Genomic DNA, 18,266 nt, shown 5'->3' with positions numbered 1-18,266 from the left:
AATCATGAATTGGGCAGCGTCCCATCTAACAAGTAGAGGGGAGCTCAGAGGAGTTGTACAGAATGGAAGGTTTTCGTAGAAGGGGAGGGCAGGGGCAAGAAGGTTATTTGCTAGAAAAGGATTGTCCCAGGCAATGCTGCTTTCCTAGAGGGAAGAGCAGGGAGTCTTACCACGCAGGCTGCCTGCTTTTCTTTGGGGATTGGAGAGGGCCCAGGTGGCAGACTCATGAGCACTCCTCAGAAAATTCCTGACTGATTGGAAACTGCATCTAGATTGTGTGTTAGGCCCTGGTTTGGGAACACAGTCTGAGTGATACATTGTAGCCTGTGATTTTGTCTTGTCATACCTCTGTCATTTAGAATTTACTGAGATGAATTAAAAGTAAAAAAGACAGAAGCATAAGATAAACCTTCCCCTATAAATACGTGAGGATTTTGAATGAGTTGAAACTTCCTCGTGACTGTTGATTTTGTGCTTTCCTTCCAGATCCACTGGTGAGACTGCAGTTACTGCTTTTGAGATCGACAAGATGTACACCCCCTTGTTCTTTGCCAGAGTGAGAAGCTACACTGCTTTCTCAGAGAGGCCCCTGTAGGGCCTCACGTCCAGTCCTCTGTCAATGTTGCATGAATAAAAGTATATAGAGCAAAAGAGCACCTAAGTTATAAATGTACATATATATATATATGGAATTGGAACTTATTTTACATTGTTAGAGTTCTTTTAAGAAGAGTATAAATTGATTATTTTTTTTATTTAAAGGGATAGTTGATACTTGGGGTATTTTGTTTTGAAATTAAGGAGTTGAGATCACAAGTTGTTTAATAAGCACATTTATGTTGTGAAAAACCTTAAAATGAGCTTTAAATAATGTCCTTTTTCAAGAGGATTTCTGAGCAGATTTCTGTCACACAAGTCTCCTTCCTCCTGATCATCCCAATATTTTAATTGCATCAGGGGAGCTTCCACTGGATCAGCATTTCTTTCACGCATGACACGGTGTCTTTGCACTAAAGGCTCAAAATGTGAAAACTTGTTCTGAATTTGTTTGAAACTGTTTGACCAATAAAAATAATAAACACTTCTTTCAAGAAAATATCTCTGGATGGCCTTTTTTAAATGTGAGAATAATAAGCAGCCCTAGGGGAGCCAGCAGAGGCTTAGGAATCTGTCTCCTTTCATCCGTGGTCTCTGTATGCAGCCACATATCCATACTTCTCCACACTCCAAGCTCATCTAGGCACCTTACAGACGTGTGATGTTAAATGAGAAAGACTGAGCTCAAGCCTAGAGCCCTTCAACAAACTCAACTGGGCATCACTATTCTTAACAGCAGATGATCATGCCATCCCAAGCCCAACTCTATCCAGAATTAAAGCAGGGAGGGCACCGGCCACCAGGAGCACTGTTTTGACTCCCTAGTGATGATGCCATGGCTGTGTGATCTCAGAGTTTGTGTCTGGCAGACCTGTACCAGAGTCAGTTCTGGTGTTGGCAATTCAAGCTCAGCTAGAATTGAAGATGCACATACTTTGAGAAACCAGCATTGGCAACCACAGCTGCTTTCCAGTTCGTGATGACGTTAAAAGATACTTCCTAAGTTCCTGTGATTCGGTGTGGGACAGTTCATTTAAAAAGCCAATGCATGTTATATTAAAGGTGAAAACCAAACATCCAGAGACTACTACTTGGGTTAGCTTTCTGTAGTAATCTGAGAAACAATGTTTTCCTCAAGCAAAAAAAGAGAAAGCAGCAAAATGCCTAAGATAGGGCAGCTCTTCATGATGTGACTAGTAGTTTTGATACCCAAGTGAAAAGGACATCTGACTAGGACATAGTCAAATATAGCTAGAAAAATATATTCCTAAGGAGAGTGGGAGTCGAAGATTCTCTGTTGTTTTGCCACCATGCTTGGATTAGTCAAGAGCTGCTGTGGACAGCCAGTGGATACTAAGTTCAAAGCTTTCCTTGTTCCCACTAATGAGACTTCTATGTATTTAGCTTGTAGCTGACGAGTATTTTTGAATTACATTTTCTGTACATTCAGGTTTTTTATTTTTTAAAAGATTTTTATTTTAGTGCAGGGGGAGGGGCAGAGATGGGGAGAGAGAGTCTCAAGCAGTCTCAGTGCTGAGTGCAGAGCCCAGTGTGGGGCTGATCTCTAACCAGGGGTGCACTGGCATATTGAGTTCTCCGCCCCCCCCCCCCCATCATGGCAGGAGTCACTTGGGAGTGGTACCAGTCCCTGCCAGAGCTGCTTTCGGTGAGGAAGACCTGCTGAGGCAGAAGGGTTAGATGATGCAGGTTTGCAGGGGAACTTAGAGGTGGCACACGGGGTGCTAGCAAGTTAAGTATGGAGTGTTAGTGCTGGTTCTCACCAGTATCCAGCTGTCTAGTCTCAGGGAAGGAGAGCCTCCAGTAGCCCTGAGCCCTCCTACCCTACCCTCCACTAAGGTGTGAGAAGGTTGCTTGTGGAGGAAACACAAGAGGAAGGGGAGCTGACTACAGTTAGTGCTTAGGCCAGATTCTCTGTGAGGACATCTGAGCAGCTCAAGGAGATAAAATGCAATTTCTGGAAAGTGGTTTGTTGGTTTTTTAGGAGTTCCTGTACATACTGCTCTGTCAGCTTCCCCTAGTATTTATTGGTGTTTGTAATGTTCAAATAAAGAAAGGACATCCCTGTAGTTAAGAGGCTTCTGTGGCAGGATTTGCATATTACAGGAGAAAAAGGTTACACAGCAAAAATTCCTTCTGGTTGGTTATCTTTGGGTGTTTTTTGATGTTATGTATATTCTAATATTCTCACAATAAATGTCTATGTTTTGTATTAATCTGAATGTACTGCGGCACCCGTGTGGTGCAGTTGTTGAAGCCTCTGACTCTTGGTTTCAGCTCAGCTTGTGATTCCTGGCTGTGCAGGGAAAAAGCCCTGCTGCTTGGTGCACCCATAACTGTGGCAGAAAGATGAATACCACATCTAGTGCAACTGCCGGCCCTGCCCATCAATGAAAACCTCTGTGGGCCACCGGGAGAAAGCCCTGGCCTTCTAAGAGCCCTCAAGTACAGCAGAAAGGCTGATAGCAGAAACCTAGTTTGACTGCTGATCCCATCCACCTGCAAGCCCCATATTGATTGATACCAGGCACCTGATACCCTATACCCTGTGTGGTGTGCCCACAGCAGGCAAAGTGGGCTATTGCTGACTAGGGGCAGGCAAACATAGCCACACAGCAGAGTACATGCAGCCTACATGGGGACACCCCTGGAGCACCTGATTCTGGTGCCCAGGGGGCATTGTGCTCCAGGACACCACAGGACACAAGGTCACTACTTTCAAGAGACCAGTAGACGTAGCTGACTTCCTTAATCCATAGAAACAAACACAGAGACTAAGACAAAAAAAGGACACAGGAATATGTCTTAAAGAAAATAGAAATCACAAAAGAGCTAAATGAAATAGGTAAGTCATAGCTATGCCTAAAAAAAAAATTCAAAGTAATGGTCATAAAGATACCAACCTTGAGAAAAATGTGGGTAGGGATGCCTGGGTGACTCAGTTCATTAAGCGTCCGACTCTTCATCTCAGCTAGGTCTTGATCTCATTGTCGTGAGTTGGGCTCCATGCCAGGCGTGGAGCCTACTTAAAAAAAAGTAGATAAACTCAGTAAGAACTTAAAGAGGAAATATAAAAAAGAACCAGAGACGAAGAATTCAATAACTGAAATTAAACTAACAGTAGAGGGAAAGGACAGCAGATTAGAGGATGCAGAAGAACAGATCAGTGATCCTAAGGAAAGCAACCACGCTTAACAGAAAAATAAAAAGAATAAAAAATGAGCATAAATTAAGGGAACTCAATACCATCAAGCTTAATAACATTTGCATTATAGGGATTCCAGAAAGAGAAGAAAGAGAAGGGGGTAGAGTATTTACTTGAAAAGGGGCGCCTGGGTGGCTCAATTGCCTAAGCATCTGCCTTCCACTCAAGTCATGATGCTGAGGTCCTGGGATCAAGCCCTGCATTGGGCTCCCTGCTCGGCGGGGAGCCTGCTTCTCCCTCTCTCTCTCTGCCCTTCTCCCCATGGCTTGTGCTCTCTCAAACAAAACAAAAGAAAAAACTTAGAAAACAGCCATCCAGGCCCAGGAAGCACAGAAAGCCCCTTAGAAAATGAGCCCAGGAGGTCCACAGCAAGACATAATTTAAATGGCAATTAATAATTTAAATGGCAAAAAGTAATGATAGAGTTTCAAAAGCAGCAAGAAAAAAAAAGTTATATACAAGAGAAACCCCATAAAGCTATCAACTTTTTTTTTTTTTTTTCCAGCAGAAACTTTTAGCATACCATGCCAACCCCTCTGGCCTACAAAGTGCTGAAAGGAAAACAAAAAACAAACAAACAAAAAACACCTATAACCAAGAATACTTTATCCAGCAGGTCATCACTTAGGAGAGATAAAGAGCTTCCCAAACAAGAGTTAAAGGAATACATCATCACTAAAACATCCTGATAAGAAACATTAAAGGGAATTCTTTGGAAAGAAAAGGCATAACTGGAAGAAATTTGAAAGGAAAACATTTCACTGGTAAAAGCAAGCTAATAGTAAAGGTAGCAGATAAATCACTTATAAAGCCAGTGTGGAGGTTAAAATAAAAAGTAGTAAAATCAATGATTTCAGGCAGCCCAGGTGGCTCAGCGGTTTAATGCCGCCTTCAGCCCAGGGTGTGGTAATGGAGACCTGGGATCGAGTCCCGCGTCGAGCTCCCTACATGGAGCCTGCTTCTCCCTCTGCCTGTGTCTCTGCCTCTCTCTCTCTCTGTGTCTCTCATGAATAAATAAGTAAAATCTTTAAAAAAAAAATCAATGATTTCTACAAAATTCACTCAAGAGATACACAAAAATGTGGAATATGATCTCATACACATAAAAATTGGGGGAATAAAAATTTAGTATTTTTAGAATGTGCTTGAACTTAAGTGACCATCAATTTAATATAAATTGCTGTACACATGAGACATTATATGTCAATGAAAGGTAACCACAAATCAAAGCATATATAATAGATATATAAAAAAGAGAAAGGAACCCAAGTATAACACTAAAGAAAACCATTAAACCACAGAGAAAGAACAAGAGAAGAAAGGAATAGAAAATACCTACAAAAGCAACACAATGAACAAAACGACAATAAGTACATACTTACTAATAATTACATGTAAAAGGACTAAATGCTCTAATCAAAAGACATAGAGTGACAGAATGGGTTAAAAAAAAAAAGTCCTATCTCTATGTTGCTTACAAGAGATTCACTTCAGACCTAAAGACACATACAAATAAAGTGAAAGCATAGAAAAAGATACAGCATGCAAATAGAAGTGGTTAGGGGACAAGAGTCAATGTAGCAACACTTAGATCAGACAAAATTACTTTGAAACAATAATTGTAACAAGAGACAAAGAAGGGCATTACTGCATAAAGATAAAGAGATCAGTCCAACAAGAAGATATAACAACTGTATATATCTATGCACCGAACATTGGAGCACCTAAGTACATAAAAGAAATGTTAGTGGACATAAAGGGAAAAACCGCCAGTAATGCAAAAATAGCAGGGGATTTTTAATGCTCCGTTTACTTCAAAGGATAGATCATCCAGGCAGAAAATCAATAAGGAAATAATGTTTTTGAATGACAATTTAGACCAGAAGGCATAAACAGAGATATACACAGAACATTCCATACAAAACCAATAGCATACACATTCTTTTCAAGTGCACATGAAACATTCTCCAGGATGGGTCACATGTAGGGCCACAAAACAAGTCAAATTTAAGGAGATTAAAATCACATGCGTTTTTTCAGACAGCATAATGAATCACAAGAAAAAAACCCCAGCATAAACACATGGAAGCTGAACGACATGCTACTAAACAGCCAATGGTCAATAAAGAAATCAAAGAGGAAATTTAAAAATAGCTGGTAAAAAATGAAAATGAAAACACTACTGTCCAAAATCTTTGGGACACAGTGAAAGAAGTTCTAGGAGAAAAATTCATACTGATGCAGGCCTACCCCAAGAAACAAGAAAAATCTCAAACAATTTAACCTCACACCTAAAGAAACTAGAAAAGGGAGAACAAACAAAACCCAAGGTTAGTAGAAGAAAGGAAATAATAAAGATCAGAGCAGAAATCACATGAAATAGACACAAGCAAACAAACAAAAGATCAATGAAACCAAGAACCAGTCCTTCGAAAAGATAAAATTGATAAACCTTTAGCCAAATTCATCAAGGAAAAAACGAGAGAGGACACAAATAATATCAGAAATGAAAGAGGGGAGGTAACAACTAACATCACAGAAACACAAAGAATTAAGAGACTATTCTGAAAAATGATATGCTAACAAATTGAATAAGCTAGAAGAAATTGATAAATCCCTTGAAACAGGGGCGCTGGGTGGCTCAGTCAGTTGGGCATCTGCTTTCGGCTTCCGTCATGATCCCAGGGTCCTGCTTTTCCCTCTCTTCCTTGCTTGTGCTCTCTTGCTATCTCTGTCTTTCTCTCTCAAATAAATAAAACCTTTAAAAATTCCTAGAAACATACAATCTTTCAAAACTGAATAATGAAGAAATGGAAAATCTGAACAGACTGGTTACTAGCAAAGAAATTGAATTGGTTATCAAAAACTCCCAACAAAAAGTCCAGGACCACATGGATCACAAGGGAATTCTACTAAACATTTAAAGGAGAGTTAACATGTATTCTCTTCAAACTATTATGTGTGCAAGGACACACACACAAACATACACAAAATAGAAGGAAGGAAAGCTTGGAAATACATTCTATGAAGGCAGCATTATACTGATACTAAAACCAAAGACACTAAAAAAACAGAAAACTACAAACCAATATGCCTAATGAACATAGATACAAAAATCTTCAGCAAAGTATTAGCAAACCACATTCAACAATACACTAAAAGGATCTTTCACCAAGATCAAGTGAGATTTATTTTGGGGATATAAAGATGTTTCAATATTCACAAATCAATCAACATGATATAACACATCAGCAAAACCAAGGATGAAAATCACATGATCATCTCAATAGATGCAGAAAAAGAATTTGACAAAATTCAACATATGTTCATCATAAAAACTCTCAACAAAGTAAGTTTAAATGGAACACACCTCAACATAATAAAGGCCACGTATAACAACCCACAGCTAACAGCATACTCAATGGTGAAAATTGAGAGCTTTTCCTCTAAAATCAGGAACAAGACAAGGATGTTCACCCTCACTAATTTTATCCAACATAGTACTGAAAGTCCTAGCCACAGCAATCAAACAAGTAAGAGGCATTCAAATTAGCAAGGAAGAAGTATAACTGTCACTATTTGCAGATGACATGATACCATACACAAAAAAAACCTAAACTCCACAAAAAAAAAAACTATTAGAATAAATGAATCCATAAACTTGCAGGATACAAATTAATACATAGAAATTGATTGTATTTCCATACACTAATAATGAAGTAGCAGAAGTAGAAATTAAGAAAACAATTTCATTAAAATTACACCCAAAAGAATAAAATGTCTAGGAATAAACTTAACCAAGGAGGTAAAAGATCTGTACTCTGAAAACTATAAGACCCTGATGAAAGAAATTGAAGATGACACAAATAGAAAGACATCCCATGCTAATGGATTGGAACAATTAATATTACCAAAATGTCCATGCCACCCAAAGCAATCTACAGATTCAATGCAATCCTGATCAAAATACCAACAGCATTTTTCACAGAATCAAAGCAAATAGTCCTAAATTTTGTGTAGAACCACAGAAGGCCCTGGATAGCCAAAACAGTCTTGAGAAAGAACAAAGCTGAAAGTTTCACAATTCCAGATTTCAAGATATACTACAAAGCTGTAGTGATCAAAACAGTGTACCAGAACAAAAGCAGACACACAGACCAGTAGAATAGAATAGAGAGCCCAGAAAAAAAAAAAAAATGCTTTTACGATTAATTAATCTAGGACAAAGGAAGCAAGAATATACAGTGGGGAAAAGGCAGTCTTTTCAATAAATGGTGCTGGGAAAACTGGACAGCAGCTACATGCCAAAGAATGAAACTGGACACCTTTCTCATGGCACACACAAAAATAAACTAAAAAATGTATTAAAGACCTAAATGTGAGATATGAAACCACAAAAATCCTAGAAGAAAACAAGCAGTAACTTCTTTGGCATCAGCCTTAGCAACATTTTTCTAGATGTGTCTCGTCAGGCAAGTGGACCAAAAGCAAAAATAAACTGTTGAAACTACATCAAACTAAAAAGTGTTTGCACAGCAAAGGAATCCACGAACAAAACAAAAAGGCAACCTGCTGGGTGGGAGAAGATATTTGCAAGTAATATATCTGATAAGAGGTTTATATCCAAAATATACAAAGAACTTCTACAGCTCAAGAACAAAAAAAGACAAATAATCCGATTAGACAATGGGCAAAGGACCTGAATAGACATTTTTACAAAGAAGACATATAGATGGCCAACAGGCATATGAAAAGATGCACGACATCACTCATCATCAGGGAAATGCAAACCAAAACCACAATGAGGCATCACCTATCACCAGTCAGAATGGATAGAATCAAAAGACAAGAAACAAGTGTTGGGGAAGATAGGAGAAAGGAACCCTAGTGCACTGTTGGGGAAAATGTAAATTGGGGCTGCCACTGTGGAAAACAGCATGGAAGTTTCTCAAAAAAATTAAAACTAGAAATATCACATGATCCAATGATTTCCCCTCTGGTTGTTTACCAAAAGAAAATAAAAACACTATTTAGAAAAGATATATGCACCTCTGTGTTTACAGTATTATTGTCAATAGTCAAGATATGGAAGCAACCCAAGTATCTGTCAAAAGACAAATGGATAAGGAAGAAATGGTATATACATATGATGGAATATTACTTGGCCACAAAAAAGAATGGGTCTTATCATTTGCCACAACATGGATAAGCATGAGGGTATTATACTAAGGAAATAAATTGGGCAGAGAAAGAAAAATACCAGGTGATTACACTCATATTTAGAATCTAAAAAACAAGACAAATGAACAACAAAAAACCCAAACCAACCAACAAACCAAGAGACTCTTAAATACAGAGAACAAACTGATGATTGCCAGTGGGGAGGTGGGTGGGGGGAATGGGAAAAATACATGAAGGGGATTAAGAGGTATAAACTTACAGTTATAAATAAGTGATGGAGATAAAAAGTACAGCATCAGGAATATAGTCAATAAAAATGTAATAACATCAGATGGTGAAGAAACATGGTGACTACACTTACCATGGTGAGCACTGAGTAATCTATAGACTGTTTAATCAATATGTTGTACTCCTGAAACTAATATATCATTGTATATTAATTATATTTCAATAAAAAACTAGAATACATGCCACATAATGCTTTGTAGGCTTATTTTCTTTACATAATAGTACCACATACATCATTTCAATATATATTATATATATTATTTTCTTTTTTTAAATTTAAATTCAATTAGCCAATATATAATACATCATTCATTTTTTTTTTTTAAAGCAGGCTCCACACCCAGCATGGAGCCCAATACATGGCTTGAACTCATGACACTGAGATCAAGACCTAAGTGATATCAAGAGTCTGACACTTAACTGATTGAGCCACCAAGGTGCCCCTCAATATATATTCTTAATGGCTATGTAGTCTAACTTTCATCTCCCCTTTAGATATTTATGTTACCAATAAATATATGAACTAGGGGTCCCTGGGGCTTCTGTGGCTACAAAGTCTAATTGGGATCAGAAGCAGGAGCTCAGACAGCAGGATTGGCCTTATTCTCACACTGGCCATCCATCAGTAGCTACCTATACCCAAAAAGAGATTTCCGTACCTGATTCTCTACGGTGAATGAAACCTGTGCATTTGTCTCTGCTCTTCTGAAACCCCACTAAAATGGCAGTAAATAAAGTACAAATCCTCAAAGACAAGGAGAACAGGAGAGGCACCATCAATGGACAAGAGAGGGCACTATTTGGGAAGTAGAAAGCAGAGGAACAAGTCACATAGTGGTTTTGAGCCTGGGTTCTGGAGGGAAGTGCTAGATCCATGGCTTTGTAACCTTGAGCAAGTCACTTAAACTCTCCATGTCCCAACAAAAAGTTGGAGGAAATATTAGTACCTACCCACACAGTAGAGAGGAAGAAATGACACATTACATCTTAATTACTTAGGACAATGTCTGTTGGAATTGATGCTTAATAGCAGCCATAGTATATGCTTTCGTTACTGCTGCTGTTCTGGAGAGACTTGAGACCTCAGCTGGAAGTAGGGGAAGCTAAAAAGAGCAAATCAATTCAACTGAACTCCAACTGGAGGCAACGGTGAGACCTGGCAGGAAAGATTCCCAATTAGCCTCCAGAATGCTAATTGCCAGGCTTATAGCCATCAGGCAGGAATGTGGAGACTTTCTGGAAAAACAGCCTCTCCAAATAAAGACCTATAGATACTGACACTGAGGCATGTCAACAAAACAGGCTCATTTCTCACTGCTCAGTCAACACCCCACCCTGGCATCCTCCTCCCCTCACCCCCACACAGAGGTTCCAGTCAGCATTTAGTGTCTCATCCTTGAATATCAATGGGCAAGTCAAGACCAGACATGTGAAGGGCAAGTCTCTCACACAAAAAGATAGAGAAGCAAACTTACTAAACAGAAAAGGAGCACAGAGTAAACAGGAAAGTACAGGTAGTAGGAGAAAAATTTAAGAACAAGCCATAATTATACATCTCCAGAGAGATGAAAGTATAAATAAAACCAGGGAAACAAAAACAAGACTATAAAAAGAAAGAAACAATTTGAAGACAGAACTTTGCAATACTACAAATATGATAGCTATTTTTTTTTTAATTTCAGGGGAAACAGAACAACAAAGCTGAAATTTATCTTAGAAATTATTTATTGATCAATTGTTCCAATGGGGCGCAAAAAAAATGGAGATCTGGAAAAGACAACGGGTTTGCCTAAGGTGGTAACACTAGAACTTGTACAAATTAAAGGAGGGAATTCATACAAAGGGCTTGGCAGTAGGAAGCACTCAATAAATTTTAGTCTTAATAACATTCATTAAGGGTTTATTATTTATAAATGACACCTCAATAAAGCTGTTTAGAAATTTTAAGAGCTTAAATGTATTAAATATAGAGCAAAGAGCTTTGGTTTATAGGGATTATTGTTTACGCTCACAACTCCTAAGTCTTATTGTCCCTGCTTTATAAGTTCAAAAAAAAATCCTGGCATTAAGAGAGTTTAAACTTGCTCAAAGCTTACCCTAGTTACTGAGTAGTGGAGCAGGGCTGACTCCAGAACACTGGTTTGTGGCAGAGCCAAGGTCTAGTTCTAAAAGAATCACATCAAAACCCAAATGGGCAGGATTCCCACTGGAGTTGAACCAATGATTTAGACCAGCATCGCCTAGTTCAAAATATAACTTAAACAACATAAATAATTTTAAGTTTTCTAGAGCAATACTAGCAAAAAAAAAAAAAAAAAAAAGAGGTGAAATTAATTTCAAAAATATTCAATGTATCCAAAATAGTATCATTTCAATGTGTAATATAAAAACATTAAAGGGATTTTTTTATTCTAAATTTCTGAAATCTGCAAAATAATTTACCTTTATCACATATCGCAGTGTAGGTTAGCTGTATTTCAAATGCTGACTAGCCACATGAGGCAGGTGACTACAGTAACGGACAGGCACATCACAAACCAGTGAGAGCAAGCGAGTGATCAGGGCTAAGCTCAACCCTCACAGCTTCTCAACTTGTGCAACTGGCTGCAGGGATCACTGAGCCAATCATGGAACTAATGAATTCCCTCTTAACCTCAGGCTCAGCAGCTCTGGAATACATCCCCTGACTCCACCAGAATGTACCCCTTGTCTGTGTTTCCTAAATACCCTGTATTACTTCTATCCTAGCAGTTATTGATGTGCAGCTATGGAGCGCAATGGTTAAGAAAGAATTCTTGAGACATTTTATGGTGCAAAAAGGTGCTTTTATTATAGCACAGACACAGGACTGCCATGGGCAGTAAGAACTGCACTTATGATTATGAGGAGTGACTGGTTACATGCCCCCCTCCAAACTTAAAAGTACATAGAGATAACATAAGTCTCTAAAGGGATTTCCATGTGTTAAAGAAGAGTTATAGGATCCTGGAGATCTGGCTATTATTGTCAAGACGAGGTTGTTGTTAGTCTCTAGCAAAACATGAATTTAAGGCAGCCATGAGTTTCTTGAGGAATGTCATGCTCTGCAGGTTTCAGGTATTTATCAGTGGGCTGAAATCGTAAGGACACTTAATTTTAACTGCATTTCTCTTGCCTTTGTTCTTCTCATTTTTCCCCCTGAACAATTTTGACCCTTAAATCTTTAAAGTTGCTGAGGTTGGAAGGTTTTATCTTCTGTAATTTCTTCCTGCTGAAGAGGGGCATAGAGATGTCCCTACTATGAGTCAACACTGGTCAGTTGGGGGATTTATATATAGGAGTTACCAAAGGCAGAGGCAGCTGAATCCAAGGTAGATAACATATGGGAATCTTCTCAAGTAGAAAGGATCATCTGTCAGCTTGAATTAATGGTAGTGAAAGAGTCTCAGCATCAGGCAGGGAGACACTGGAAAAAAAACAGCAAAATAAGATTAATATTATTATGAGAAAAAGAAGCCCAATAAAAAGACCTTTGATAGTTGACCAAGATCCTCCTCCAGTCCAGGAGTTTAACCAATTGTTAAAGGAGAGGGAGGAGGGCAGCCCCGGTGGCGCAGTGGTTTAGCGCCGCCTGCAGCCTGGGGTGTGATCCTGGAGACCCAGGACCGAGTCCCACATCGGCCTCCTTGCATGGAGCCTGCTTCTCCCTCTGCCTGTGTCTCTGCCTCTCTCTCTCTCTCTCTCTCTCTCTCTCTCTGTGTCTCTCATGAATAAATAAATGAAATCTTAAAAAAAAAAAAAAAAGGAGAGGGAGGAATCATGTAAAGTGCCAGTTTGAGTATATTCACATCTTTTAGCAATCCTGTTACATTTTTGTGATAATCTGGGATATATATACATCATTCCCTTTTATTTATTTATTTTTAAAGGTTTTATTTATTTATTCATGAGGGACACAGAGAAAGAGGCAGAGACATGGGCAGAGGGAGAAGCAGGCTCCCTGTGGGGAGCCCAATGCGGGACTCAATCTTGGAACTCTGTGATCACACCCTGAGCCAAGGCAGACACAACCACTGAGCTACCCAAGCATCCCACATCATTCCATTTTAATAATGGGGTATCACATTGTGCAGCTGTTAAATATCTTAGGCCATTGGATTTTGTAGAACTGCTTTAAGCATCTGTGAGCTGTAACTTCAGCATTAAGTAAGGAAATACTGTTTTGTGTCATTTAGTGCTTCTATAACATATTTGTTAAAGGATTCCATATGCCAGATATCCCTCCAATTCTATTGAGGGAACAAAGATGGATATTAAATGATCATACCAATGAAATATTGATCATGTCTATCATTGTTTTAAATTTGGAAGATAAGCCAGAGTAGTGATGGTTTTGATAAGGCGCCTCCCAGTCCAAGTAAAAAAACAAAAACAAAAACAAAAAAAAAACCCAAGGTACAATGACCTGTCAATCCTGGAGGAAGTCAGGGCCACAGGTCAGATCCATGTAACTGCTGGGGGCTGTTTGGAGCTAGCCATCGAATTCCCAGTTGCCTTGCCCAGCCAGTAACAAAGCAATCAGCAACATGGAGAATAATGGTTTGAGAACATACTTCTAGTGCCAGCCATTCCAAATGTCATGTGCTGTTTGTATAGGTATCACATGTATGATCTTTTGTTCTCAGCATAAAACTCTTTTTTTTTTTTTATAAAACTGTCTTTTGATTGAATTGTCCAGTAGTTGTTGTGAGCCATAAATAATCATCCTGGACTCGGTATATACCAACCTGGGTATACTGATAAGTAGGGTTTAGTAATCTAGGCAGTCATTGACGGGCGTTTTTATTTGTAGGCTTGTGAATTCAGTTAAAACCTTAATGGTCTGAGGGTATGAAAAAGTCTGGTTATGACTTGGAAAGTTCCAAGTCATATTGATCATTGGCCAAGAAGAAGTATTTTCAGGTGATAGAATTATCACAATATATGCCAGTGTTAGGATTATGTATCTTATCTAAAGTATAAGTGTATAAGGAGTGCCAGTCAGTGCCCTGTAAAGGGGAAACCACCAGGGCAATGTGGATATACTTGACATAAGCAAAAATCTACAAATCCAACAAGCTGTTTGATTTTGAAGTTCAGCATAATGTTGTACCATTGTAGGAAGGAATGGTCTGTTAAAATTGGAGAACAAAGAACAAAGAGAAAACATACAACCTTCATTGTCTTTTGAAGAGGAGTTTGAGATCTTCTAAAGGTTCACAGGAGTAAGATGGCATGTTAGTTTGTTCGCTGGTTTCCTGTGAAGGAAGTACAGGTTTTATTTTAGATGGAAGAGTCCCTCTAATTTTACTGCAGTAGAAGTACATAACATGACCTGACATGAACATTTCCATTTTGGATTTAAGTCCCCCACAGTATTTGACTTCCAATCTTTTAAATAAGCCATGTCTCCAGGGCTTGCATGGGGTGGATTTTCAGTTATAGTTAAATCAGGTTTGGGGAGCATTTGATCAGCATATTCATTAAGTAACTTATTAATTAAACCAGCCTCGAATGAATAATTAAAGTGTTATGATCTTTATCTAATTACAAGCGCACTGTAAGAAATGGTTTTCTGTATAATATCTTATAACCAATAGGTTCTTCTGGAGAAGTTCTCATTTGGAGAAGTCTTATAGGTAAGAGAGTAACCCAATTTTCCTGTCTCTGGACTTAGTAAGGTGTTGTTTTATTATTTTTTATTTTTTTTATTTTTTTAAGGTGGTGTTTTAAAGTGTAATTAGCTTTCTCTACCTGTTCAGAGGATCGTGGATGCCAGGATAAATGTAGAAAAAATTTAATTTTCAAAGCTCATGCTATTTGTTATTTGTGCAGTAAAAGAAAGTCTATTGCTACTTTGAAGGGACCATGGAAGACCAAATCTAGGAATAATTTCTCACAACAAAACTTAGTTATTTCCATGGCCCTTTCACTTTTACATGGAAAGGCCTTGATCCATCCAGTGAAAGTATCAACAATCACTAGTAGGAACTTAATAACCTTTGCAAGGAGGCATTTATGTGAAATCAAGCTGCCAGTCCTCTCCTGGATATGTTCCATGTCATTGGAGTGGTTTCAAAAGGGAGGGAGTAGACTGCACTTTCCAGATTTACCTGTGCACAAACAATAAAGGATTGACAGACCTGTTTTATAGTTGTTAAACTTATCCCATCAAATATATTTGTAATTAAATGTTCTAAAGCAAATTTTTTTTTTTGCCCAAATGAGTAGCCTGGTGTAAACCTGTATTACTTTCCATCAGTTATTTTTGGGTATGAATATTTTTCTGTCATTAACAAGGCAGTCCTGTGCATTTTTAAAAATATACTTGTTTCTGGACTATGTGAATCTCCTGGTCTAAATAGACTAGAGATATGAGGGTACCTGGATGGTTCAGTTGGTTAAGTGCCTGACTTAATTTTGGCTCAGGTCATGATCTCAGGGTCTTGAAATAAAGTCCTATGTCATGTTCTTAGCTGACTGCTTAAGATTTCTCCCTCTCCCTCCCATTCACATGTTTGCTCAAATAAAACAGACTGAAGATATGGGCTTGTGTGGAATTAAAACTTTATAGTTTTTTTTTTTTTAATTTCTTATTCATTTATGATAGTCACAGAGAGAGAGAGAGAGAGAGAGAGAGAGAGGCAGAGACATAGGCAGAGGGAGAAGCAGGCTCCATGCACCGGGAGCCTGATGTGGGATTCGATCCCGGGTCTCCAGGATCGCGCCCTGGGCCAAAGGCAGGCGCCAAACCGCTGCGCCACCCAGGGATCCCAAAACTTTATAGTTTTAATTACAGACAAATAAAACTGGTGTAAGACTTAGTATTTATTTTGTGCTGCCTGTTTGCTGCATGGTCGGCCAAATTGTTTCCTTTAGAGCCCAAGGTCATATCTTTTTGATGTCCCTTGAGATGAATTACAGCCACCTCCTTAGGTAGATTTATGGCCTCAAGAAGGATAATTATTTCAGGCTTATATCTGGGGAGTTACAACTTGATAGCAATTCCCTTTCTTTCCAAATTGCTCCATGGGCACGTAGTACCAGGAAAGCATAATTGGAATTAATTTAAATATTATTTTTTAGGCCTTTTGCCAATTGAAGAGCACGAATAAGTACTATTACTTTAGCCTTTTGAGCAGAAGTATTTACTGGAAGGGCTTTTGCCTCAATGGTCTTAATTAAGCTAACTATAGCATATCCAGCTTTTCTTTCTGCCTTATCCATGAAGCTACCACAATTGGTAAACCTACAGTTATCTGCATTTTCAATAGGGGAATCTTTTAAGTCAGGTCAGCTAGAATAATCAAGATCAATAATTTCTGAGCAGTCATGTCCAAGCATAGAAATATGATGGTCAGGTCCGGCATAAGGGTACCTGGGTTTAAAGTTTGACAAGTTTTAAGCACTACTTCTGACATATCTAAAAAACATAGCGTGGTATTTACTAAATCAGCCTCCTGCCATCCATTGGTGGCCTTTGAACCTGATATGGAATCATCACTGTCAAGGACTATTGCATCATAAGTTTTTTTTTTTTTTTTTTTGCATCATAAGTTTTGAAGCTTCTTCTAGCAGCAGGGCTGTTCCAGCCACCATTCGAAGACAAGCTGGCCACCCTTGTGCTACATTATCAAGTGCCTTTGAATAATAGCGCACCAGTCTTGTTTCTTTCCCTAATTTCTGGTTAAGAACCCCCAAAGCTTGTTCCTGTTTTTCTGTTACCTATAAAGTAAAAGATTTTTCTAAATCTGGAAAGCCAAAGCTAGGGCTGATGAAAGTTAGCTTTTAATGTTTGAAAGCCTATCTGCTGGGCTTTAGTCCACAGTAAAAGTTCTTTATCAGGGCCTTTATTTGAATTATACAATGATTTGAAGAATCCAAATCTAGGAATCCATAGGTGGCAAAATCCTGCCATACGTAGGAAAGTATGGAGTTGTTTCTTTGAAGTTGAGAGTCCAAAAACTAATGTAGCCTTTTCCTGTCAGTAGACAGGGTATGGTAACCTTGTGTTAATTTGTATCTCAGATATTGTACCTTTTATTTAGATATTTGTGCCTTTAGGGAGACATGATATCCTGTTTATCAAGAAGTTAAAAGTTAGAGAATTACTATCAGATGTTTCTTTTGTGGGACAACATATTAAAATATCATCCACATACAGAATTACAGTCCCTTGAAGCAAGGCTACATCACCAAGGTCTTTACGAAGTACAGCCCCAAATAGGCGAGGGCGGTCCCTAAAACCTTGTGGCAAGACAGTCCCAAGTTAATTGAGCATCCTCTGGGCTTAAAGGTGAGGCCTGTTCAAAAGCAAGTAATGGCTGTGTTTCTTCACTTGGAGGGATGCAAAAGAAAGTGTCTTTTAAATCATACTGTAAGGGTGCCTGGGTGAGTCTGTCAGTTAAGCATCAGCCTTTGGCTCAGATCATGATCCCAGGGTCCTGAGATTGAGTCCTGTATTGGGCTCCCTGCTCATCAGGGAGCCTTCTTCTTCCTCTGCCACTTCCCCTGCTTGTGTTCTCTCACTCTCTTTTTCAAATAAATAAAATCTTAAAAAAAAAAATAAAAATCAAGTACTGTGAGTCAGCATCCCCAGGGACTTGGCACTATGGGATGAATAGATTCAAATGTTTCATTTATTGCTCTTAAATCTTATGCTATTCAATATTTTCCATTTGGCTTTTTTACTGGTAAACTTGAAGTATTATAAGGAGATTGACAAGGCCTTAAAATGCCATGTTTGAAGAACCTAATAATATGTAGTTATAACCCAGCTTTTGCTTCATGTTTTAAGGGATACACACATATATAGGGATATATATATATATATATATATATATATATATACACACACACACACATATATATGTATATGGGGGAATCCGCGATGGCGGCAGCCAATGTTTGAGCCTGTATTTTACCCTGCACTTTAGCTCTCCGGTCCTTTTCCTGTCTT

General features: G+C 38.5%; 1 protein-coding gene and 1 long non-coding RNA gene across 5 annotated transcripts in view; one reads left to right on the top strand and one right to left on the bottom strand.

Annotated features, from left to right (window-relative positions):
* Positions 1–1,096, top strand: part of FBXO9 (F-box protein 9) — a 45,105-nt gene extending 44,009 nt beyond the window's left edge. For all 4 annotated transcript variants that reach the window (XM_072832639.1, XM_072832638.1, XM_072832640.1 and 1 more), the window contains one exon: positions 487–1,096. In XM_072832639.1, the coding sequence (XP_072688740.1) occupies positions 487–595 (109 nt within the window). In that variant the 3' untranslated portion in view covers positions 596–1,096. The remainder of the gene's footprint in view (positions 1–486) is intronic.
* The window catches only part of LOC140636860 (uncharacterized), a 66,892-nt gene that overhangs the window by 17,015 nt on the left and 31,611 nt on the right, over positions 1–18,266 (bottom strand). The window contains exons 3-5 of the long non-coding RNA XR_012034088.1: positions 14,483–14,565; positions 12,614–12,734; positions 3,519–3,640 (exon numbers count right to left, since the gene is read on the bottom strand). This is a non-coding gene — a long non-coding RNA (uncharacterized lncRNA). The remainder of the gene's footprint in view (positions 1–3,518; positions 3,641–12,613; positions 12,735–14,482; positions 14,566–18,266) is intronic.

The sequence above is a fragment of the Canis lupus genome, chromosome 7 (genome assembly GCF_048164855.1).
Source record: "Canis lupus baileyi chromosome 7, mCanLup2.hap1, whole genome shotgun sequence".
NCBI classification, from domain to species: Eukaryota; Metazoa; Chordata; class Mammalia; order Carnivora; family Canidae; genus Canis; species Canis lupus.
The sequence above is the reverse complement of the archived record's forward strand: the minus strand, read 5'-3'. Positions and strand labels throughout refer to the sequence as shown.